The following is a 26,516-nucleotide window of genomic DNA, read 5'->3' on the forward strand; positions in this document are numbered from 1 at the left end:
TTTAAAACTGTTCGAGATAAGAAAATCAATCTGCAATTGGATTAAACGAAGGAAAATAGGGGAAAGAAAATTACTCGTCTAGTGTTGCAACTAGTCAAATCTCTTGGGCAATGTGTCAATTTAACAGTGTGATGGCAAATCTTAATGTTAACTATTCTAATTCATGTTTTTATACTCAAATATCCAGTACAATGATTCTCAAATTGTGGACTGTGAACTGCTGACAGTCATTTTTTTAAAATGCATTTCTATGCTATTTAGCAAGAGGAAATATATTTATGCATCATCATTTTTGTTAGATTACAAGAGAGACACGTGCCAAAATATTTTGTCTAAGTTGATTTTTATGGGATAAGAAGCGGGCGCAGGATACGGGTGGTCCGCAAAACGTCGAGAACCACCGATTTAGTAAGCATTCCCTGAACTGAATAGTATTTTTTGTATGAGAGATTTGATTGATTACAACATGGTCGCTTTACTTATGAGTACTCATTTTTCATCTTTTGAACGTTTACAAAATAAAGCTTTCCCATATTTTTTAAATTCTCATTTCCCACAGTAATGTGATCATAATAGATGAAGATTTCCGATACCCTTCGTTTGTAAGGATTACGAAATGCAATCCTGTCTTAGGAACTTTTAATATTTCATTATCGTAACACTGGTATTTCGGATATTCAAATCTCGGCCTTTCTCACGAGAAATCGGCACTTTCACGGAGACGTATAGAAAGACCGGCGAAACAAAACAAACCTAAGCGACTTTGGGTTTTAGGAAAAAAGACGAAGTTACGTCTTTACCTTCCCCTCGAGATCTCAGCTACCGGCTTTAACACAAAGACTCGGAACCGACTTCAAAAACTACTCTCGAATCTCCTAAAATTTGTTTCCGATTGAGAAAATAGAAAATTCGTTAGATTTCAACAAGTAGATGCAAAACTAAAATATTCCAATTCTGCAAAGTTTACATTTAAGGAACATTTATTTACAGTCGAAGCGGATTTTTGTCAGACGTCAGAAATCCGCAACATTTAAGAATATCTTTATGTATGTACACCGGTACCTCGGGACACTTCGAGTGTTTACAAAAGTCGTTTTTCTATCTATCTAAACCAGCGGTTCCCAACCTTTTTTTGACCAGGGACCACTTTGATTTTATTGTTGTTAGCAGGGACCACAAGGTTTAAGAAAAATAAACTGTGTAAATCAAAAATAAACTTTAATCAAAACTTTTAACATAAGTAATCGTTAAACTCAGAGTAACACGCTTTAACAGTACTATTATAATAGAAAACATAACATTTTTAGTAAAAATTAAATTCAGTTTGTATCAATGTGGGAATAATAATTTAAAATGAATAAAAGTTTTAAATCTTTCGCGGACCATATTTTAGCTCTTGCGGACCACTGGTTGGGAACCGCAGATCTAAACGGTAAGCAAAATGATATATTCGACTATTACTGCTGGTTTTGTCTAGTAAAGCAAACAACAAAATATTCAAAACTATTAATCTACACGCTGTGGCAAGAGATCTTTAGTATTAGCTGCGCAATAAATACTAAACCATTGTACTCTATTTGGATGAGGTGCCACAATCCAAAGAAAACTAATTCTAATACGGTTTTATCGATTTATATTTATAGTTTTTGATTGGCTTGAGTAATATTTCTTTTTTTAAATTCAGAAAATACGCTTTAATATTGATTTTTTTTTGTATTTACAGATCCTTTCTTCTTTACAGACTACATTTGGCGTAAATGTTCGACTACCGCTCGACGGCCATGGATTATTTTGGCATCACAACCTTCCGATTCCGGAATCAAAATTAATATGTACAGTACATTAAAGAAAAACTAGAGAGTTGTTCGGCAAAACATCAATTTTTGACTGCACGACCACCTCCGAATAAACAAAATTGTAACTATTTTTTACATATATATTTTTGTAATCTAATTTTCAAAATAGATATTTTGCACGTTGTGCCGAACTGCACGTTAATTTGTTACGCTGCAGTTTAATACACGTATATAATTTTTTTTAACTTGCGAACAATTAATGTAATATTGTTCGTATGTGTATATGTACATTCTGAATATATGTGTATATATATATTTTTAAATAATAAACATTAAATATCTTAACACAAGAATGGTTTCTGGTTTAAAACAAGCAGTAAATAATTTTCTTGAGCAAATGTATCCAAATTTTAAATTATCTACTGGAGTAACCTAGACTAATTTAATCTAAATTAGCTATCTACATGTACGCGAAACATCAAAGTTCTATGTATTGAAAGAAAGACCCTTGCTATATATATATTTGTTTTAACATGGAAGACGAATATTTCATTAAAAGCAACACGCCCATTAGACGAAAACTAATCCTATCAGAATTGAAAATTTCTCTTAAGCTTTCCTTTTTTATTAGGAAAACGGAAATCACCAGATGGAAAAAATCAGTTTCGAAGCCCCTCCCTTGTTTGTAAGAAGACGGAACTTCCATAAATGTCTTTGCTCTTAATGCAATCGTTAAACCGAACCATTAATGAAATATAAAAGCTACGAATCTACAGATTTAAAACAATATTTTCAAAACAATTGGCAGTTTTAATATTGTTATCGGCTCGAAGTAAAGTTATTAGTGGAACCGTTTCCTATTTTGCAAGAAAGAGCTGTCACAGACAAGAATTTCGGCATTCGAAAATTCTCGATACACAACCACAAAACTCAATGTTCGCCTACGATTCGTAGATTTTACACATATCAATCGGTACATGTTATTTCAATACGTGGAAGGACTATCACGATTTTATAAAGTCTTGAAAGATTAATAAATACGCAACGAATAACGATCGATCCTTTCGATCTAAGAATAAATGCATTTTTAGGTCTGCCTGAGAGACCATTCTATTTAAACAAGTTTATTCGTAACCTTTTTGTTTACAAAGAGAAAATGAAGAGTTAAAGCAAAAGAACCATACAAAATCAGACAATTACGAAGATGGCACATTTCAAATAACAGATTGCCTCAGACGTTAAATTCATTAAATGCAGTTTTTACCATATAAATAATCTTTACACTAACGGAAATGTAATTCTAACAACGATCTATGTACTTTGTCTAGCAGAAACAATTTCACTTATGTTCATAGGAAATATTTACAAAAAATTCAATTAAACTTTACATAGTTTATAAATGTAACATGGATATCTACAAACACACACACTTGCATACACCCCGTTATCCATGGCAAGAATTACTAATGGCATCAGAAATATTATAATTTGTAATTATAAAAATCAACATTAAACTACAAAAGTTTAAACTTCTTTACATCAATATATATATGTTTAAAAATAAATATGGAAAGCACGACAATATCAACGGAGAATACCAGATCGAACATTCCCGATCGACTACTCGATTAACATTTTACAAAGATTAAATGGAATTTTCCTAAAAGATTAAAAATTAAGGAGATGAAAGATTTCTTATATAAAAATGTTTTATAAAAATCTCATACGATAACGTTTGCAACAGAACAACAATTATTTAGATACGATAAAACGGACGCGCGTTCTTATCGTACGATAACAATAATTACAGTCGAACCTGACAAAATGTATTCGTAACAAACTACAAATTCCTGACGGGATGAATATTTACAGATAAATTCCGAAGAGCAATGAGAAATTTATACAATGAGAATTAAAAGTAATGGAATTCCAAGTACGTACATTATTTTACATTATTTCTCATATCCAATTCCTAGTTATGAGGAAACACTAAGAAACTTCTTTTTGAGTGACTCAAAGGCTAAATCTCCTTAATACAGCTCTTTCAAACTGATTTCGAGTCCTGTAAATAAAATAGTAATTTTAAATTATATTTAAGTGTTTTAAAATGTTTTGAAAATTTTTATCCACTCACTTCTTGTAAAATTAATTCCAATGCCAGAGATAATTTTTGTCAACCTTTAGTGCTGTTGCTGTTGGCGTCCGATTCCGAAGCACTTCTTGTGGTTTCGTAACAATCTTTCTGATTAGACTTTCTAGGAAGAGAAGTGAAGAATTCGTCGTCGAACGGATCGTGTTTTCTTTGAAATATACTGATGTCGGTTTCTGTGTGTGTCGTTTCGGTCTTCTTGGAATCCGTTTCGCATCCGTTGGACGATCGAACGGAAGTGGCCGTCTTGATGGGAGATTTAGGAGGTCTCGCCGGAAGAGGTGGCGACGATAACTGAGTAGGAAAAGCACCGTTGACCGAATCGGGAAGTTTTGCAGTCTCGAAGGGATTTCTAGTTTTTGACGGAGAAGAAGACGTGGAACATTGTGGACTTATATTTTTCGAATACAGAAACTTAGGAGAATTATTTGGCTCTTCTGATTGCGCACCATTAAATCCGAGATTTCTAGAGTTGCGAGAGAAAGTAACGGGAGAATCGGTGTCGATCGAAGCGGAACTTCTCAGCAACTGTCTTCGAATGGAAGCGGGGCTGTTTGCCAGCAGCGGAGAGCCACACCTGTATGGTAAAGGAGGTTTGCGTGCGGGAATTGGTATTGGAGGAGCAAATACGTCTCCATTTGTGTTGCAGTTTTCTCTTCCGTTCCACATTTCCTCGTAATTTTTCGAAACCTGACCGTATTGAGATTGTGGTAACTTTCTCTTGGGAAGTGGCGGTGTCGGAGTGGTGCAATTTCTGCTGGGAGGTCGAGGCGGAGGAGATGGCACAGTCTGGAAGAGTGGTTCGGAACCTCTGGCGGGTATGCACGGTGGTGGAACTGTTGGAGGTGGTATATCTATAGTACTATTACTGATAAAAGGATTAAAAGGATTTCTACTCGGTGAATTTGAAATTTCCACAGGTAATTTTTCGTAGTTCGTTTGATTTTCTAAATTACTAGTCACTGAAGCTTGTTTAGGGAGCAACTTGGATGGAGAGGGTGATGGAGAAGGGCATTCCGTTTCAGATTTAAAAGGGTTACCATTGCCACTATGTACGGAAGCCACCCCTACACTCAGATCACTTACAGAACTATGAGGAGACTGCAAAAGGTCGTGATCGAATAAATTATCTTCGGAACCTTCTCCTGCCAAATCTTTTAGCACCTTTTTAGGTTTCTTCAGATCTTGAAAAAAATCCTTTTTGTCCACATAGGGACGATTTTTTCCCAACGGATCTAGATCGGCAAAAACCGAAGTGTCAAACAAATTCGGCGACCTTGAAGGTGGACGAGACGGGGTGTCACTGAGCGTATTCTCGCTATCGCTATTACCATCTTTTAGTAAATCCGTTTCGGCTTTACACGTATCATTAACCGTGGGCATCTCGACAATGTATGGATTTTCAAAAATGCTCGGCAACGAATCTAAATCGGAAAAAACTGCATATCTGTCTTCGACCTGAATGTCTTTGGGTTTCTCTAATTCAGGAGTAACATTCGAAGGAACGTCTTCATCCATATTACTGTCTCTAAAATCGGAAATGGAAGCAATCGACTGACTCGGAGATGCTCCAACAGCCAATTCTGAAGTGCTGATATCCTTTTGACAAGAGGCCTTTTTTTGAATAAATAAAGAAAATTATTATTATAAAGAGCATAAATCATTGAAACCAGACACACAATATTTATACCTGTGTAGCTACAAAAGGAGTCGATAGCGGGGGAAACGGTAGTTCCAAATCAAAGGACGAATTTATTGCAGCAGCTTTTGCTATACTGTTATCCATTTGAGCAATGCCCTGTTTTACAGTGATAAATACAAATTTTTAATTATTGTAAATAGGTAAAAGTGTTCATGATTTTAGAAAAATAATCATTATCATAAAAAAACAAATAAAGCTATCAGAATAATTCCTATAAATATTAAATTTTAATTACAAAAGTTGATTTGAAAATAGTTTTATTTTTTCCTCAGAATACAAAAGATACAAAATAAAAATATGGTTATATGGTAACTTTACAGTGGAGTATGGATTTAATTTTAAGAAGGAGAAAATGGATTGTGTAGTACATGATTACACTGAAGTGTAATGGGCAAGTATTGTAAGAGTTCAGAAATGTTTCATAAAAATTTAGTTTAACCATTAATAAAAAAGTGGGTTCATGGATATATATTAAAACAAAGAGAATCATTAATTATGACTTCATATATACTTATACAGGGTGTTCGAAAAGTAACTGTGCAGTTGAAAAGGTTTAAATCTTAATAAAAGTTCTTTTATACATGATATTTCAGTTTCTCCTATAGCAAATGCTGGAAATGTCCTCTGATGCCTCAAAATCCTTCTGAGACCCACGAGGCCAAATTCTGTAGGAGACTGTATGATCAACAAAGAAGTCTCAAAAACTAGAATGTCTGGGAGCGAGTGGTAATGTGGTAACTGTAAAGTGAAAATGTAGAATGTACAACTTACAATTCTCATATATGAGGGGCAGTCAAAAAGTTCCTAGAATTGTGATCCTGCACTGTAGTGGCACGAGATATGGTAATGCAAACCTAATCACCTTCAAAGTAGAACCCTTCTGCACAATCACACTTGTTCCATCGATCCTGCAACTGTTGAAAGCAGGCGTGGAATGCTTCCTTTGAAATCTTCTAGAGTTGGACCATTGTATTTGATATGATGTTCTCCCTGCTTGCAAAACATGTCCCTTTGAGATCCATTTTGAAAGTAAGGAACAGCTGAAAGTCACTTGGAGAGAGTAAGATGACTAGGTGATGACAGTAATGCTTTTGTCAGCAAGGAATTGCTGCTCAATAAGCAATGTGTGACTTGGTGCCTTGTTGTGATGGAAAAACCACTGTGAACATCACTTGTCGGGCCATTCCCTTGTAAACTTGCTGCAGGACTGACAGCATCTCTGCAGCAGTTTTTCCCAATTTGCATGTGACCTTAATGTTTGCACACTGCATGAACTGGGACATTGTGCCGAATAAGCAGTCGGTCATGCCCAACAAAGACGCTATAGTAATGACTGTGCAAATCTAAAGTTGCATGAGCATTATCACACTATGAATAGACATGCTGAGCTTCCTGCCAATGCATAACCTTATCTTATATTGCATTTTCTAACTGTAGGTAAATTCTGGGAACCCTTTGTATAATGCCATTAGTATAACTTTTATGTCGTTACAAATTTCTCACTGCACAGTAACTTTTCAGACTCCCTGTATAATGATCAAACCTTAAAAACTATTCTCATATACAAGGGCCAACTGGTAATAATTCTAAAACTGATTTCTAAGAGGCCTACAATTTTATATTATTTTTTAAAAAGGGAATTATACAAAACTGCTAGAGGTGTGAAAACTATAAAATTATCTTTACAGATTTTAACAATTACACAATAATTTATATATGTATACACATATCAGTCATTATGTTAAATATACATAAAAATTCTTAATGAGAAAACAGTTCTTTTTATCAATACATTTTCAAAAAATTTTTGCTTCCTACAGAGAATAAAAACATTTACTTCTGTGCCGCATTTTCAATCAAAAACAATCTACAAACAAAATCATTTCAAACAATTTTGGATATTTTTTATCACAAACTCTATACTTAAATGGCTTCTAATTTTGCACATTTGCAGTATAAAAGATGTTTGTGACCATAAGAAATTTTCATAATGAATAGAAAGAAATTACTAAAGTTCATTCATATTTGTCTATACAATCATCTGTGAAATTAATAATATTATTCCAAACACATTAATATAATTTATTAATTTATTGTAACTGCGAGAGAGAATTGAATCTCAAATCTTTTTAACTGATTCTTAATTACTAAACGTCAAGATTTTTAGAATATGATGCTAGATTCAAATGACCGAGTGACGCCGATTTTAAAATGCAGAGGAAATGTATAATTACTTTAATATTAACATTATAACAACCTACTTGTTGCAAACAATCCACTTCAAACTGGAAATCTAGTATGCTGTCTACTGTATTCATTTCTCTAGAATCGGACGAGAGGGAAGAATGAGGAAATTTTCCCAAGCCGCCCGTGTATTCTTCGGTAGGAGAAAGAATATCCTAATAATAAAACATAAGTTTAAAATAAATGCCAATTAATACTCTTTTACTATTCAATATATTAATAATAATAACGACTTAAAATTTACACTATAAACGGGTTCCTCCTGAATGCCATTCTCGTCATTCATTGCACTTTCACAAGTGTTTGATCTGATAATCTGGAAAACAGTTAAACAAGGCTTTACTTCTCTTTTATTTTCTTATTATAGTAATTTTAAAGAATTTTAAAATTAATTTTTTTATATTGAAACTTGATTTGAGGAACAAGTTTTTTCATAATAAAAATTCTCAACATTTAAAACTTTATCAAGAATCTGATTAACTTTCAAAAATATTGAATACCAGAAACTTCTTGATAACTGTATCTTAGTACAATATAGCAATATTTTTATACATTAATATCAAAAAGTGTTTTGTATTGTGTAATACAACTTAACTTAACTCAAATCTCAAACTAGAAACAACAATCATCATATTTTCAGGGTTCCTACTTAAATTTTTGTTTTAATTTCCATGACTTCCCCTGACCAACTTTGTACAAATTTCCTGACCTTCCTTTACAGTATGGCACATTGACAAAATAAAACAGCATTTGACTTACTGTGCACATATGTTTTTCTTCTCCAACATTTTAGTTAGTTATTTTTTCTAATTAACAGTTATATATTTTTTTATAATTGCCAAATTATTAAAATTAAAAATAAAATGTATTATCAAAATTGTAGAATTTTTGGAATGACTTTTTTCACTTTGATCTTTTTTCAGTAGACTAAAACAAAAATTTTGACATGGCAGAACCTATGAAATAATATAACTTCTACACACACACCGGGGTGTGTATAACAAAAATTCCACTTACTTAAACCTTTAACCGGTGTGTAAAAAACTTTAAAAACAAACATTTTCTGAACACCTTTCGTGTTCTTCATCAGGTAAACTAGCTGGATTCTTTATTTTAGAACACCGTTATGAAATTTTAAACAAATCGAATAATGAAAGTTTGACTGTCCAGTGTCCACTGCGCATGCATTGTATGTGCTGTGTTCACAGATGTTCGAAATTGCCTTTATTCCTCTCATACACATGTACATTCTTATAGGATGTAATATTCTTAAATTTAAAGTTACATGTCCCTGTATATTTTCATCAAGTTAAATAAATCCTTAAGATTCATTTTGCACTAAGGTCTGCCAGGCCATTGAAAGAACCATTTCCTCCCGGGAATTAATGCATACAGATGTGCTGTGCACCTTATATATCTCAATTGCTTCCAGCCATTTGAGGTGGTCCATGCGTGTGATGATAACTATTAATGCGCATCCCTGCTAAATCCACAGTAATAGTCACCACCACACGCATGGACCACCTCAAATGGCTGGAAGCAATTGAGATATATAAGGTGCACAGCACATCTGTATGCATTAATTCCCGGGAGGAAATGGTTCTTTCAATGGCCTGGCAGACCTTAGTGCAAAATGAATCTTAAGGATTTATTTAACTTGATGAAAAAATACGGGGACATGTAACTTTAAAAGAGAAACGTTCACTGGACTGTAAAACAAACGTACTACACCTTTTAAGTATCCAGTAGGAAGTTTTATTAGAATAAAAACGTTTTCGGCCGCATTAATCAGCCTTCGTCAGTTAACGAATATCAAAAACGAACAAAATTCGAAATTACAAAAAAACGGCGTTTGAAATTTACAAACAACCGCGCTTGCGCATTGACGGGTTTAAGCCCCGTTTTCCGTATCAAAACGTGTATCAAAAACGAACAAAATTCGAAAATTACAAAACGGCGTTCGAAATTTTACAAAAAACCGCGCCTGCGCATTGACGGGTTTAAGCCCCGTTTTCCGTATCAAAACGTGATGCTAGTCGACAAGAGATTTCCAGGCTGATGATAGGCCGTCCGCATCCCGGTGGTTGATGCAAAGCGTAGATAAGTGCGCCTTATGTATTTCCATTTTTTCCAAGTATACGTAGGTGCCACTTTACGTAACCTCAAACAAAGAATAAAAGAGCATAAATACTCAATAACCTGTGGCAGTGACAGCACGGTCCTAGCGACCTTTGCTAGGCAACAAGATATAACGGTGCATTGGGATAACGCCTCTATTGTCAGAGCCACTCGATCCAGGCAAGCTATCAAATACTTGGAAAAAATGGAAATACATAAGGCGCACTTATCTACGCTTTGCATCAACCACCGGGATGCGGACGGCCTATCATCGGCCTGGAAATCTCTTGTCGACTAGCATCACGTTTTGATACAGAAAACGGGGCTTAAACCCGTCAATGCGCAGGCGCGGTTTTTTGTAAAATTTCGAACGCCATTTTGTAATTTTCGAATTTTGTTCGTTTTTGATATACGTTTTGATACGGAAAACGGGGCTTAAACCCGTCAATGCGCAAGCGCAGTTGTTTGTAAATTTCAAACGCCGTTTTTTCGTAATTTCGAATTTTGTTCGTTTTTGATATTCGTTAACTGACGAAGGCTGATTAATGCGGCCGAAAACGTTTTTATTCTAATAAAACTTCCTACTGGATACTTAAAAGGTGTAGTACGTTTGTAACTTTAAATTTAAGAACATTACACCATATAAGAATGTACATGTGTATGAGAGGAATAAAGGCAATTTTGAACATCTGTGAACACGACACACATAATGCATGCGCAGTGGACACTGGACAGTCAAACTTTCATCATTCGATTTGTTTAAAATTTCATAACGGTGTTCCAAAATAAAGAATCCAGCTAGTTTACCTGATGAAGAACATGAAAGGTGTTCACGGACAATGTTTGTTTTTTAAAGTTTTTTATGCACTGGTTAAAGGTTTAAGTAAGTGAAATTTTTGTCTATGAAATAATGTTGAAACACTGATCAAATGTGTTATTCAAAATTATTCATTAAAAAATTATTCAAAAATGATTCCTATTGTTAATAAGGGAATGACCAAACTTTTGGGTCTCTGATTTGAATGAAATTTTGTGAGCACGCAGACCTAAATACAAACAACTCGTTGTCCAAATAATAGGACCCACTTTTCAAGCATTTCCAAAAATTGGGCCTCTGAAAATTTAGTGTTCAGCTTATAAGTTTTTGGAAGTTTTAAGTCCCAGAATGGTGATAGCTGAGTGAGTAAGACACTAGGTACTGGAGCTAAATGATGTAGGTTCGAACATTTTAAGTTTTGGTTTAGTTTAGTTTAGTTAATTTATTATTTTACCGTATCATTAGCAATATTATTATTATTCCTCATGTTTAACCTTATAAAACAAGAGATTAAAAATTGTGATGTCATTTCCTGTTTAGTCAAAAGAAGCCTCTGTAGATTTAACTCTTTTATGTTGTTAAATAAAACTCTTATTTCTTCACAATTATTTTCACATATTTTACATGCTATGTCCTTATAAGCAAATAAGCTTCAGACATTACTACACATGGACAAAAAATGAGTGAAGTGATATGACAATAGGGTAGCAAGTTGAGATTTTATTTTTTTTTAATTGTTAATGTTATGGATGATTTCCTTGTGCACTCATGCTTGTTACACACAGATAGTAGAGTAGCGAGGGGGTGCAAGGGGGTATACATGTACTGAGTGTCGCTCTCAGAGGGGCGCCCAAATGGTCTCCAAGACAAACTATATCAGCCGATTGCAGAGACAGAGTTTATGTTAAACAACGTTAACAACAGAACAGCCTATAGACATTGGCTGGCTGAACCATGGTTTAAAATGCGTTGCAAAGACGATGAGCATCTATTTCTGAACGCCCTCTACGCGAACTTCGGCAAAACATTGGCTCTTACTTTCTTGGCCATTACTCCCCTGTTTTAGGAGTCGTTCAGCCAATTGGGTTATTCATTTGTAACATCAGAAAAGGTCACTAACTATATTCTGAAAGCTTCCGGAAATAAAATCTTAAGGCCATCAACAACCATTGTTTGGCAGTTAATGACGACCCTTTTCCATTTCGATATTTAATTTCATTGTTTCATTGTCAATACAGTTTAAAATACAAACAAATCCATATTCAGAAAATTTATACCGAATTTGAAATTTGTCCTTGGAATAAATTTTTAAGGAATTATTTCGACATTGCATTACTGTCTCTCTTCGTAACTGTCGAAATGAATAATTTTAAATATTTTATTATTACTATTATGTATTTTTTTAATTTCCATAAGATTTTGGTAATTATTAAAATTGTCTCGTTTGTTTAACAGAATATTCTGTAACTACAATGACCCTGAAATGCATTAACATTTTATAACCAACATGATATTTGAATTGTAAATAAATGCATATGATTAAAATTAATTGTAATTTTAAGTCTTCACCCATTTGAATATCGAAATTAGAACATTTAAAACAAATTTTAAGTATTTAATTTTGTTATTTTTGCTCCAAGCAATTAATTAATGAATAATTTTGTCGATTCGTACCATTTACAACATTTATCAAAGGAACGATATCCATTTTTTATCTAAACTCCAACTTCAACCAACAAAACTACCACTCAAATTAAAAAGCCTTCTAAACCTGCTGTCGAGTGAGTCTAGAAAGTAAGTCAAATAACTTGTTTCTAATCAATGTCTACATTGTGGCAAGCTCGAAATGCTGTCTCTTCAATGAAATTTTTCTGAACCGTGGTCTATCCGATCTGTAAACTGCCGTCAGCCTCTGAACGTTGTCTCTGAAATCTGCTGTATGTGTTTCTGGAGGGAGAAGAGGAGCGCCAATAAAGTGTCGGGCGCCAGTTATGTTCACTACGCCACTGCACATGGAATGTCACAATACCACCATATATAAAAATAAATATAAAGGAAATTTTATTTAAAAACATAAGGGTTAAATCTACAGGGGCTCATTTTCCGTAAACAGAAAATAACATCACAATTTTTATCTCTTGTTTTATAAGCTTTAAATGTGAGGAATAATAATACTAATAACAAGTAAAATGGCTTTGCCGTTTTACTTGTTATTACTATTATTATTCCTCACATTATTATCCACACATATTTGTTATTATTATTATTTACTTGTTATTGTAATTACTACTCTTTGGAACAAGACTATGTCTCAGAGACTCACTACTAACCAGAAACACTTTGACGCTCAAGGCGGGTCATGTTCTCATTCTCCAATCTTCTTTGGTATTGCTGGTTTTGAATGCAATTGTTCAAACTTCACCAGTCTCGGTCACAACCATGAGGTTGTCCATGATGCATTTTCAGTGAAATTAACCTATCCAATTTCAAAATTTCAATTTCACTCTGTTGTGTGTCACGTGTCACGTGTCCCCCTGGGTTGAATTTTTGTCGCTGCCTAACGAAAATGTCCCATTTTTGAAAAAGTAATCCTGACTATTGTATCATCCAAAATCATTTTTTTATTTTGCAAAAACAAAATATATATATACTAGCAGGTAGGCACGGCGTTGCTCGGGCAAAAGTAACGATAGCGAAGATTAAGATTATTACGTTATAGTCAACCATACCCATTTTCACAGAATGCAAAAATTGGGTCCCCCTGTTTCTGGACTAATTAGAGAATTTTTAGACAGGTCTAAAAATATGTTAAATTTCCTGCAAAAATGAAAAACACTGCATCTGAGTCTTGCACGTCAATTTCTCTTAACACTTTGATTGTTACTTAACATTTCCATTGTTGATAGAAGTATTAAGACTTAATCCTGTCCCTCTCCCCTGTGGAAAGGAATTTCGAAAAATCCCTTATTAGTGTGCATTCTCATGAAGTACTCTAACTGTGTACCAAATTTCAACTTTCAACTCCTAATCATTTGGGATATGCACTGATTATTATTATTATGTTGGGTTAAGTGAGATATACTCGGTTAACACCGGTAGCTGTGTACTATGCCAGACCAAAGCCAAGGCATAGTAACCAAAACAGAAATTAAAGAAGTGTATCAGTGTGTGTGTCTGTATTCAGGAATTTTCTCACAATATGACATGTATTCAATATAGTGGCCTTCTGTAGTATGATGTATGTGTTTCTATTCAATTGTAATGTGCCCAGGCTTTTGTGTAGTGTGTGTGGTATGACACCTGTAGAGGAGAGAACAACAGGTACAATAAGCACTCTATCCATCCTCCACAGATGCCTTATTTCCTGGGCGAGTTCTGTGTACTTGCTAATTTTTTTCAGTGCATGCGTTTTGTATATTGTGAGTGTTTGGAATGGATATGTCTATAATGTATGTAATTTTATAGTGTTTGTCAATGAGTGTGATGTCTGGTCTGTTGTGGTAAATTGTTTTATCTGTGATTATGGCTCTGTCGTAGTACATTTTGTGCATGTTGTTTTCCAATACTGTCTGTGGAATGTATTTGTAGTATGGTTCGTGGATGTCTACTAATTTGTGTTTCTTTGCAAGCTCTTGGTGTATTATATTTGCTACTTGATTATGTCTGTGTAAATAATCTGTCTGTGCCAAGAGCTTGCAACCAGAGGTGATGTGTTGTATAGTTTCTGGCATGATGTGACATTTTCTGCATGTGTCATTTATGAGTGTTACATTTTTGAGTATGTGTTTTCTGTAGTTTTTAGTATTTATGATCTGATCCTGTATGGCGATCATGAATCCTTCCGTCTCCCCAAAGAGGCATCCCCGAGCTAACCAGCTGTTTGACGCAGTTTTGTCAACAAAATCCTGGGCCAGATCATAAGGATGCCTGCCATGGAGTGCCTTTCGAGCCCACGATTGCTTAATGATGTCTATGCTTTTTATATGTTGTGTTGTGTCCATACGATGTGAGTGTAAGTTTAATGGTGTGTTATTTGAGTCTGCTAGAGTTACTGCTTTATGTAATTGTGATGTTTCTTGTTTTTTGTAGAAAAACTCTCGCAGTGACTGTATTTGTTTGTAGTGAAGGTTAACTATGTCAATCAGGCCACGTCCTCCATCTTTACGTGGAAAGGGTTAATCTTTCTGTGGCAGATTTAGGATGATGTTGTTTATGCTTAGTAAGTGTTGTTCTTGTTTTCCTTTGGAGTTGCTCAAGATCTATGTGAGTCCAATGTATAACTCCAAAAGAATATGTGAGTACTGGAATGACATATGTGTTTATTGCTTTGACTGTATGTTTTGCATTTAACTGTGTTCTGAGAATAGCATTTAACCTACTTTTGTATTCTTTAATTAATCTTTGCTTTATTTGTGTATGTTCTCTTAGTTTGGCCTGTTGGAATCCTAAATACTTGTAGAACTTGCCCTCTTCCATGGATTCAATAATGTCTCCATTTCCAAGTGCAAAATCTTCTTTCTTCAGGATTCCTTTTTCTATGTGAAGTGTTTTGCATTTATCTAGGCCAAATTCCATTTGTATGTCCTTGGTGTATGAATGTGTGATTTGTAGGAGTTGATGAAGTTGTTTTTGTGTGGATGCATAAAGTTTTATGTCATCCATGTACATGAGATGTGACAGTGTAAACTGTGTTGTTTTTTCATGTCTGATAGTGTAACCATATTGCGTGTTGTTTAACATGTTGGATAATGGGTTCAGGGCTAAGCAGAACCAGAGAGGACTCAAGGAATCTCCTTGAAAAATTCCTCGCCTAATAAAAATTTGGTTTGTTTGTATGGAAGTGTTACTAACCCTGAGATGTAGTGTTGTTCTTCAGTGCTGCATAGTGTTTTGAAAGAATGCAATGAGTGATGGATGTATTTTGTACATGTGTAGAATATGTAGCAGCCAACTGTGTGGAACACTGTCGAATGCTTTTCTGTAGTCTATATATGCCATGTGTATGTTTCTGTGTTGTTTGTGTGCTTGCCGTAGAATGACTGAATCTATGAGTAACTGTTCTTTGCATTCCCTGTGATTTCTACGAGCAACCTTTTTGTTGTTCCTGTTAGAATGTCGTGTTCTTCAATATGTTTGTATATTTTGTTTGCAATACAGGATGTCAATAATTTGTAGAGTGTTGGAAGACATGTAATTGGTCTGTATTGTGTGGGGTCTGTGGTATTGTTGTTTTTAGGTTTCATGTAGGTGATGCCCTGAGTAAGAAAATTTGGCATGTCTTGTGGATTGATGATGATGTGTGTTAGGTGTTTAGCTAGTTCCTGGTGCAGTGATGTAAACTTTTTGTACCAGAAATTGTGAATGTTGTCTACACCAGGTGTCTTCCAGTTGTGTGTTCTGTTAACAGTGTATTGGAAATCATGTATGTTTATTTCAGCACAGGGCATAGTTGGTATGTTGTGCAAGTTTCTGTTCTCCTCCTCGATCCAGCCTGCATCGCATCAGCATTGTGCGTGACAGCACTGGACCAAAGAGAAGACCAATATGTTGTGAGTTCTTCTTCTGTTGGTGTGCCACTGTGCTGTGTATCAGTGTTTGCTTTGTTATTAATTTGTCTGTAAAAGAGTTTTTCATTGTTTGTAAATAATTTATTTGTTGTTTTCGTAGTGTACATGTTTTGTATCGTTTGAGTCTACGTGCTTTGGCAGCAAGTTTTTGTTTTAGTGTATCAATGTATTCTGTAATGCGTGTGTTGTGATGTTCATGTTTTGTGCATGTTTTTATTTTCTTGAAAATGTTTTTGAGCTGTTTCCTTAATTTGGGTGTTATATTGTTTTTAGTGTATTGTGTCAGCCTACCTAATTGCTGTCTAATGTCATTTATTTGTGTTTCTATTCTTCTCTGCCAGGCAGGCTTGTGATAGAATTGTGTTTTCTGTGTATTTGTCTGTGATTGTACTGTACTTTGAGTCCATGGTGTGTCACTACTGTGACTGCCCCAGCATAAACTAATGTATGAATGTCTGCGAGTGTAGAAATTGAATGAATGTAGTGTGGTAGTAAGTGAGTGTTTACATAATTTAGTGTTTTTCCTACTTCTTTTGACATGTTGATTTTTGGTATTCGTGGTCATTGTGTGGGATCTGTGCCTGTATATTTAGTGAGTGTTTCCTAAAATATAAGTGAGAGCGTATTAACTAAATCCATGTCTATGTTATCAGTGATGGATGAGGAAGTGTCTGTAGTATCATTAGTGGTAATTGTTGTATGTGTGTTATCATCAATGCTTGTTGCTGGATTATCCTGGATTAACAGGTTACATGATCTTCATTAATGTTAAATGTTTCTGTCTGTTGATGTATTTGATCAGCAACCTGTTGTTTGATAAGTTCAAGTGTTGTTTGTGAGATAAGGTTGTTGTGTATAATTGTTCTTTTTTGATCAACAACCCTTTGTTCGATGACAGTGAGATGAGGATACTGTTGTGTGAATCTATGGTGTAGTTGTTGTCTGTATGCTGTCATGTTTGTTTCGAGTTTTGTGATGGTGTAGTAAGTACGGATGATAAACTCGTTCATTTCTACTGTCCATTTCATCCGTTGGTGTGGTTTTCCAGCCTTTGTGGTCTGTGGATGCATTGCCACAGAAACACCAAGGCTGGGTTGGTTCCTCACATCTGTTGAGGGCATTGCAGTAGCCATGCTTGGGCCGGCTAGTGCTGCTTTTGCCACCGGTAACCGAGGGCGACTGTAGCCTATTTTTCGAACGTGAGCCTCTGCCTAACCCACGAAAACAGACCTTGTTAACCCAGGCGACGTCCGAGCCAGTATCACACTTTGATCTGGTTATTACCATAATAAATATCTCCACAGAATGTGGGTGTGGTCACTCTTAGCTTCATTTCTTCCCATAGACCTTACTGGCATGGGTGTCCCTACCAGGAGCTTGTGCTCCAGCCTGCATTGCCCTATGGATCAGTAAAAAGTAATTTTACTGATCCATAGGGCAATGCAATGTTTACAATTTATTATCATCATCATCATCATCAACTCGTCTCAATTATATATATATATATACATTAATAAATGTAAAAAAAAAACAAATTATATTTCAGAAGTTAGTTTTAATATAAAATTATAAAGACTAGCACCATCTACTTTCAAAAACGTTTCAATGTTGAAACGAGATATCTCGGGTCAACTGGTCAAGGTCAGCATGTGACAAGCAGAGACATGTCTGGAATAACACGGAACAGGTAAATGGGATTTTTTAAAGATTTGTTTGTCAAAATTTGATTTAGCAATGTTCGCATTTCCAACTTTCCAACCAGCAACACATGCAAATTTCGCACTACTGCCTGTTTGTATTTGATTTTGATTCGGTTCTCGGTCTCCTGAGTACCTACAAGTATGGTTTTTTTCATGCATGCATGATTTGGGCACTTAATACTCTGTCCTGACGTGTACTCTTTCATACCTCTAAGCTGGTTACCCAGCCGGCAGTACGATTTTATAAACAATGTAAGGAACTGAGTCCGAACGTTATTTTTATTTTATTATTATTTTTCCGTTTTATTATCTTTTGTTTGGGGTTTATGTTTATTTAGGACGAAGGTTCCCCACCACTCTCTTGTTAGTAATGAAAAATGAAGATAAAACAATTCACGGAGAAATAAGTGCCGTAGCAAAAATCTTGCGCACTTGTGCTGCCTGGCGGAAGTAACAGTCCGCAGAAAAAAAAAATGGAGGGGGGAGTCCCCACAATCACTAGTAGAGAAATACTTGATAAACCGTCTTAAACATCCCAGAAAATTATGATAAATATTTTGTAAACGGTTTATAAGCTTTCTCGGAAACTTAAAGCTGCCAGAAAAGAAAGTTAATGTTAGCAACTAAGTATGTAAATAAGGGGAGTAACCCAGCTCAAGTGTGACGTCACCTCACAGTATAAAACCCGTACGTTAACCGAAGAAGGAGAGGTGATTTCCAAACCGAGGTGAATTCCAAATCGAGGCGACGTTGAGAGCGAGGTAGATTCGAAAGCGAAGTATTTTCTGATAGAAGTCCAGATTGATAATTGGATGATCCAAGGTGTTAAAGAGGAGTTCGATTGACGATTTGATGATATCGAAAGTATTGAGGAAATAGTTTCTTCGTATAGTGAGGTGACGGATAGACGTTTAATTAGTAAGAGATTTTGTTCATAGTTTCTAAGTATTTGATTTGTCGAATTTCAAAGGGGAATTACTATTAAGTTAAGCTAAGTTTATTGTCGGGTTGACTTGTTGATTTTCGTTAATAAATTTGGTTTGGATTATTGATATTTGTACGTAGTACATTCTAGTTGCTAATTAAATATATTTGAACTTTTGATCTGACTTGATATTTATCGTTATTATTACTAATTTTTCGGTGCACGCTTAAAAGCCCAGGCCTGGCAAACTAATCTCGAATCCGCGTAAAGTACCCATTAGGTTAACGGAAGTTTCACCGACCGTAATTATAGTCGGTTTCCTAAGATACTAAAAAAAAAAATAGTACTTTACAACAAGACATAGTCTTGTCAATAATGCTAATAAGTAATAATAACAAGATAAAATAGTAAAGTTACACATTAAAAAAATTAACTAATATTTCGAAGGATAGAACCTACATTGGTCTAGTGCAGTGGTTCCCAACCTTTTCTAGGATGTGGAACACTTTTGTGAGCAATTTTCTTTAGCCGAACACTTACTTAAGTTAATATGAAATACATAAGCTTGTCATCAGTTATTTTATTAGAATTGAGCAGTTATAACTCAAAATCTCTACTCATATTATTAACGCCAATTCTAAGACAGGAAAAAACATACCTAAATAACTTTAATGGGAAACTTGTACCTGATGTTTTTTACATATTTCATTCAGTTTTTATCATTGCCTTTATCTTATTCGAAACAGTAGTACACTCCGTAAGTACGAGTCGTACATATATATTTATGTTTATGAAAATTTTATGATTTTAATTTTTTGATATTCGGCAGCTCGAATACGATTGTACACTTTCCGATTTTCGACTAAATCTGCGGAACACTTGGGAGATGCTTACGGAACACCAGTGTTCCGCGGAACACCTGTTGGGAACCACTGGTCTAGTGCTTAGCATTTTATTCGCTTGGTTATGAAATTTCCAAAGACTTGTGTGCTAAACAGTAAATTTTCAGATGCCCAATTTTTGGAAATGTTTGAAAAGTGGGTCCTATTATTTGGATGAGGAGCTGTCTGTGTTTAAGGCTACATGCTCATCAAGTTTCGTTCAAATTGGAGACCGAACATCTGGTCCTCTCCTTGTAAATGACAGTTTATAACATAATAACATGTTATTTTTGCTTTCCAGACACCAAACTGATAAGGCTACAGCACCTGTGTTAATTAGTCAGTAAAACTGGTGGTGATAAATAATTTGAAATGGCAAAAAAAATTTAAAACTGGCAAAATGACGGCGATATTTTTAAATTTTTCAAAGCAACCCCTGACGTTCTGGTAAATAGGTGTTAAAAACTGGGTTTGAACTATATTCTGAAGAATAAGAAAGAGTCACTTTTTGTATATCAGCTAGGCAGCCAGAAAAATCATCCAGATGAAATTCCCAGAAAAGTGCCTGGGGATTACACATGGGCATTTTACAGGCTAGCAAATACAGTACTATAAATCTTACTGATTTTATTTATATAATTCACATAATGTAGAAAGTTATGTGACAACCATGTAACATTTTTCTTATAAGAAACTTTTACTTAACTTACTTGTTCTTTTTCTTTGCTTACTGGAGTCGAGTTATCTTGTTGTTGTCTGACTTTCTCCATTTCCTGTTTTTTCATTTGTAATACTGTTTGGAATAAGTCCCTTAATGCAATTACGACATTCGATGCCTTAGGTATGCAAAAATATCAATATTTTATTAGAATGCCATAGGTTAAAGAAAATTGCAGAGTGAATCACAATTAATTAGACTTACCGATTTTTCAGTTTTGATTGCGAAAAACTGATGACCACTGTGGGGAGCACCGAAAACGTATCCAAAAGCCCTTGTGTCACCAACATCTTGAGAAATGAATGATATTTTATGAACTTGATGATGATACATTAACTCCTGAAAATAAAAACATGGATATGAATTAGATAAGTATGTCTATCATACATGTAAATTATATTAGACAAAACAAATTTTATGAGTACTTTTATTTATGTAAATTAAAACCACACTCAAGTAACACAGCTTAAAGAATTAATTTAATTAAAAATTTTATACTATTTAATGAAAAGGAAAATCTGAACTTTCTCTCTGTAAAAGAAAAGATATGCCCTGTTCATTATAATTAAGAGAATCCACTCTTCAAAAATTAATTTTACATTTATTTTGTTCTGAATTTTTTGAGTAACAACATTAAGTATTGACAAATTGTCTGAAACTTGACACAGTGTTCAAAAATTCAAGAAATAAACTCCCAGTTATATTATTATTACAGTTTTTCTTCACTTTAATAAATTATATATGCTTTTATTTAGTTAAAATCATATTGAGATATCAAATTTACCACAAGAAGTTGTAAAGACAAGTAAAGAAAATGCTTTGTAAAATAAAATCTGTAATTTAAGAAAAATTATCCTTGAACAAGCGATTTCTTTGTTTTAGAGAGTACTTTTTGACTTAAAGTCAATCGTATAATTTGTTATTCAAAACTAATGCTCATTTGATCATATCTTGTGGAAATTTTATTCCAAATCTCAATTGTATTTTTCTATAGGCCAGCTTTGGTATGCACCTTTGCATATGAAAGTTTTGAGGTAGCCAAATCCAAAAATGCCAAGCAAACTATCATCAGGAGACTTGGCAGGAATGTCTGTTTCCCAGATAATTAATTTGGCTGGAATTTGAAAAAATTGTAGATCTATAAATTCCCACCATCATCTGTCAGTATGTCCTTCCTTAATCTCAAGAACATAGTTACATAAATGAAAGTCAAGACCAGATATGGAAAGCTTGGGCAGGAGGCTTCAATTAACTATTTACAAACATTTGGAGTGAACTGGAGTCATGTTATTTCAATTCAAAAATTTTCCCCTGAAAGGAGTTAGAAAGATGATATGCACAACTATTGCTAGCAGGAAAAGTGTGATATACAGGGGCAAGACACTACTAATTTGAGGTGGAAAGCTTATAATTTAAGTTGGATTAATTAAAAATATGATTAAAAATTGCAGCCCAATACTGTGAATTATAGTAATTTTCAGGATAGTAATTTTCAAAAACAAACTTTTAAATTCATATTCAATTAATAATCTATATTTATTGCCTATGAGATTTTCATTAGTTCCCATAGCAATGGATATGGTTCAAATTCTGTTGGTTCAATAAAACTTTTTAAGTATATTGTATTCATTTTTAATTATATTTATGAAGTGTAGTCTCTTTAACCCTCTGAAGATAACTTCTTTGAATAATAACCACCCTCAAGGAGTACATGTTGCTACTATTCAAAGCTTTCTGAAAACTTAAGGAAACAACATAAATTAATAAATATCATAAACTAAACTATGTATTTATTTAGCAAACAAACTTTAATAGAAAACTAAATATGTAAAATGTGCAATAAAGTGTACCACTTTTGAATTATCTATACTTTTTTAATACTGGTACAGTAAAATCTCATTTTAATGGATTGTGGAACAACAGTTTTCTCCTAGGTCCTGCCAAATCAATATAATTTTACTTCCTTTTAGCAGACTGATAACTTAGAATAACAGATTTTTTAGCCCTGTTTATTGTACACTTCACATTTTTACATTTAGTTAATATTTGGGTGTTTCTGGGAATTAGTAGAGTTTGACAATGCACTTGTTACATCTAGGACTGTTACAATTGAAGAATTGTACAAAGAGTCAGTGGGCTGATATGATTGAGGAGGAGCCTTCTAGTGAACATTCTGGTGCTGGTCCAAATGTAGTGCAGAAATTTAGCAAGGCCATTGAGTCTTTCCAAGCTGTGAAGATTTTCCTAATGAATTTCAGCATAAATGAACAGGCTGTACTGTACATGACATTGCTAATATTAAGTAGTTGTATTCAATAGGCATAAAAGCAACATCAAAACAAACCAAGGTGGATGAGATTTTAAACAAATCACAAAGTCAAGTGAACTAATAAGCATAGATAAATTCTCTCTTCTTGTGCATACAGTATATACAGTTTTCTCAGACTTTGTTATATTATATGCTTACAGCATGATATATATATATTATATATGTGGGAGGCGGGGCGCCATCGGATGGCGAGGGACGAAGACGAGAGCGGGACGGGGCGAGACTTGGGGTAGACGGACGATGTTTGAGAGGAAAGGCGGGAAGAAGACGGAAGACGAGTCCAGACGGGACTTCATTTTTCTTTTCCACTAAGACGAGACGATTCAAATTTAATGTTCAATGTTTATGTCGTTAATTGTAATGTCTAGTGTCACAATTAAATGTTAGTTTAGTAAGCAATTAAGTGTCTTTACTGGACTAAACACAAGCGAAGTTACAAAAGTAGGAGACAAGACGAAAAGAAAGTCCTACAAAAGTGGGGGCTCGTCCGGGATAGGAATAGGCTTGGATGTGGATTAGGCTCAACTCGAGAAGATTCAACGAACTGTACTTTGGTTTTGTGAGTACGTTGGACATTTACGGACATTTCTGTTTTGTGAAAATTTCGACGGTGGACAGTCCGAATACATCGACCTCCGGAAGAACTTCGACTTACATTTCGGCAAACCGCGAGTAGTTCTAAAATTCTATTTTTAAGATGGCGACGCTCGTAGAAATTATCGGCGAAACGCTAAAGTCGGCCTCGACAAATTCGATAAAATTGTTGCATCAACTTGTATTCGAAAAGATTAGAGATAGAAATAACAGAAAAAGATTGAGAACCTTTGGTGGATTCAATTTTCCATCCAAAGAGGACGAAAACCTAAAAAAGAAAGTGCAATATATTAACGAGAACTTTCGATTAAACGATCTGGTTGTTTTGTGCAACTTGTTAAATGTTAAATATGACGGTACTAAAGACGAAATCGTCGAAAGGCTTGTTCTTTCTCTTTCTGACTTAAGATCATTGCAATCAAATCGGATCTTGGCAGAAGTTGATACCAAAGACGAAGATGTATTAGAAGTTCAGTCTGTCGATGATTCACCTGGCAATAATTGTCCGCGCGTTTCGGATATGAGCAAACTTTCCATTAACTTTCATGACGTGAAAAACGTAATCAAACCTTTCGATGGTAGTGAGTATTGTTCTATCGATAAATGGCTGGTTGCATTCAAAGACTTTGCTAAAATGATGACTTGGTCCAATTTACTTAAATTTATATTTGCAAAACAATCCTTAACAGGGTTAGCGAAATTATTTGTCGAAAGTGAAAGCGGTATTAATTCCTGGGATAAATTGAAATCGGAATTAAAAGCGGAATTTGGTAGTAAATATAACTCAGCGCAATTGCACGGTATGTTGGCTAAACGCCAAATGCTCTCCAATGAATCTGTGCAAGAATATTTCTTTAAAATGCAAGAACTCGCTAGTCATGGAAAAATTGAACCTGACGGGTTGATCGAATATGTTATTTCCGGTATACGTGACATACCCAGCAACAAAGCGATGTTATACAGAACAGATAATTTAACAGAATTTCGTGAAAAGTTGAGAGTGTATGAGAAGATCCGGTCTGCGTATTCTCGTTCGGTTCAGTCTAAACCGAATCTACCTACAGAGCATCGAAAACCCCAGCCTTATCGGAGTAAGCATGACGGTAAAACTGTCAAATGTTTTAATTGTAACGAAATTGGTCACATTTCGAGTAATTGCTCGTATAAATCTGAAGGTACTAGATGTTTTAAGTGCCAAAGATTCGGCCATAAAGCTAACGCTTGTCCTCAAAAAGAAGTAAACAAAATGGGACTAAGCCATTTCTCTGGATGTAACAACAAGATTGAAACAGATGCTGAAATCCTAGGTGCAAAAACAAAAGGACTCATCGACACCGGGTCGGAAGTAACAATGATATCAAGGCATTTTTATGAAAAAGTAGGAACTCCGAAATTAAACTCAGATAATGCATCTTTAATTGGATTAGATGGGAATAGTGTTTCTCCATTAGGTTTCTTCGAAAGCGAAATAAAGATTGACGAATACTCTCTTCCTGCAAATATTTACGTGTTAGAAGGTGATCTATGTAATTCTATGATAATAAGAACAGATATTCTGAATAAACTGAACTTCTCTATAACAAACTACGGATTCAAAGTCATGGGAAAGTGAAGTCAAAATACTATTCGTGTTAACTATACTCGAATTTTTGTTCCCGATGGAAAGTCTGCAGCTGAATCAACACTCATTAGATCAGATGACACTCCTAGAAAGGAGCAGATGTCCCTTTCGCATTCCGCTGAGAAGGGAGAAGGAAACGGTTTTCAAAACATTAGATCACTTGGCGAGCGACCACCCCTTGTGGTCAGTGACACAAATGACTTCGGCGCAAATAAACAAGAAAAGTTGACTTCCAAATATGATACATTCTCGATGCCTTACGATAGAAGCAAGAAAATACAATCAAGTGCAGATATGGGCAGATTGAACCATTTTAACCGTGTTTCGTTCACCGACGACAGGGAGTATGATTTAACTGATCCCTCAGAAGCTGAGAGTGAAAGAACATGCTTTTTGAGTCAGTTGGCAGATGCGACAGATTGTCAGATAGACTTGAGTCACATTCTGGACACAGAACAACGACAGGATTTGATGAAACTAATTACAACCTATGAGCCAAATAAGGTTAAGGATATCAAGTTGAAGATGCAAATTATTTTAACTGACGAAATCCCCATTAGTCATCGCCCACGTAGAATGTCATTCGAAGAACAAAAAATAGTAGAAGACCAAATCCAAGAATGGCTAGACGGTGGCATAATCAAACCTAGTTGTTCAGATTACGCTGCGCCGGTAGTTTTATGCAAGAAGAAAAATGGCAAAATTAGACTGTGCGTCGATTTTAGAAAGTTCAATCGGAAAACGGTCAGAGATCACTTCCCCTTGCCTTTGATTGAGGATGTGATAGATCGTTTGGAACAATCAAAAGTGTTCACGTCGCTCGATTTAAAAAATGGATTTTTCCATGTTGACATTGATGAGAAATGTAGAAAGTATACCTCTTTCGTTACACACGAGGGCCAGTACGAATTTTTAAAGGTTCCTTTTGGCTTGTGTAATAGCCCAAGCGTATTTCAACGTTATATTTACCATGTGTTTAGACCGTTGTTACAAGATAGAACTGTAGTAATTTATATGGATGATATCCTAATACCGTCATCAAACGCACAGGAAGGTTTAGAAAAGTTGAAGCGTGTACTGAAAGTAGCTTCAGAATATGGGTTGAAACTTAATTTCGAGAAATGTCAATTCTTAAAGAACGAAGTAGAATTTCTCGGCTATGTCATCAAAGACGGAACAATTAGACCTTCTCCGACTAAAACAGCAGCCATTCAAAAGTTTCCACAACCCAAAACCGTAAAACATGTTCAAAGCTTTCTAGGACTCACGGATTATTTTAGGAAATTCATTCCCCACTATTCGAAGATAGCAAAACCCTTAAGTGATTTACTTAGAGATGGAGTAAAATTCAGATT

General features: G+C 34.8%; 1 protein-coding gene and 1 long non-coding RNA gene across 2 annotated transcripts in view; one reads left to right on the forward strand and one right to left on the reverse strand.

Annotated features, from left to right (window-relative positions):
- Positions 1-2,149, forward strand: part of LOC136969082 (uncharacterized) — a 43,859-nt gene extending 41,710 nt beyond the window's left edge. The window contains exon 3 of the long non-coding RNA XR_010879755.1: positions 1,724-2,149. This is a non-coding gene — a long non-coding RNA (uncharacterized lncRNA). The remainder of the gene's footprint in view (positions 1-1,723) is intronic.
- Positions 2,150-2,904: 755 nt separating this feature from the next.
- Positions 2,905-26,516, reverse strand: part of LOC136969079 (protein disabled-like) — a 52,019-nt gene continuing 28,407 nt past the window's right edge. The window contains exons 5-11 of the mRNA XM_067263176.1: positions 20,822-20,956; positions 20,610-20,735; positions 8,136-8,207; positions 7,909-8,046; positions 5,636-5,743; positions 3,931-5,559; positions 2,905-3,858 (exon numbers count right to left, since the gene is read on the reverse strand). Of these exons, the coding sequence (XP_067119277.1) occupies positions 3,970-5,559; positions 5,636-5,743; positions 7,909-8,046; positions 8,136-8,207; positions 20,610-20,735; positions 20,822-20,956 (2,169 nt within the window). The 3' untranslated portion in view covers positions 2,905-3,858; positions 3,931-3,969. The remainder of the gene's footprint in view (positions 3,859-3,930; positions 5,560-5,635; positions 5,744-7,908; positions 8,047-8,135; positions 8,208-20,609; positions 20,736-20,821; positions 20,957-26,516) is intronic.

Source organism: Centruroides vittatus, unplaced genomic scaffold, assembly GCF_030686945.1.
Source record: "Centruroides vittatus isolate TY-2023 unplaced genomic scaffold, ASM3068694v2 contig_17, whole genome shotgun sequence".
Classification (NCBI taxonomy): domain Eukaryota; kingdom Metazoa; phylum Arthropoda; class Arachnida; order Scorpiones; family Buthidae; genus Centruroides; species Centruroides vittatus.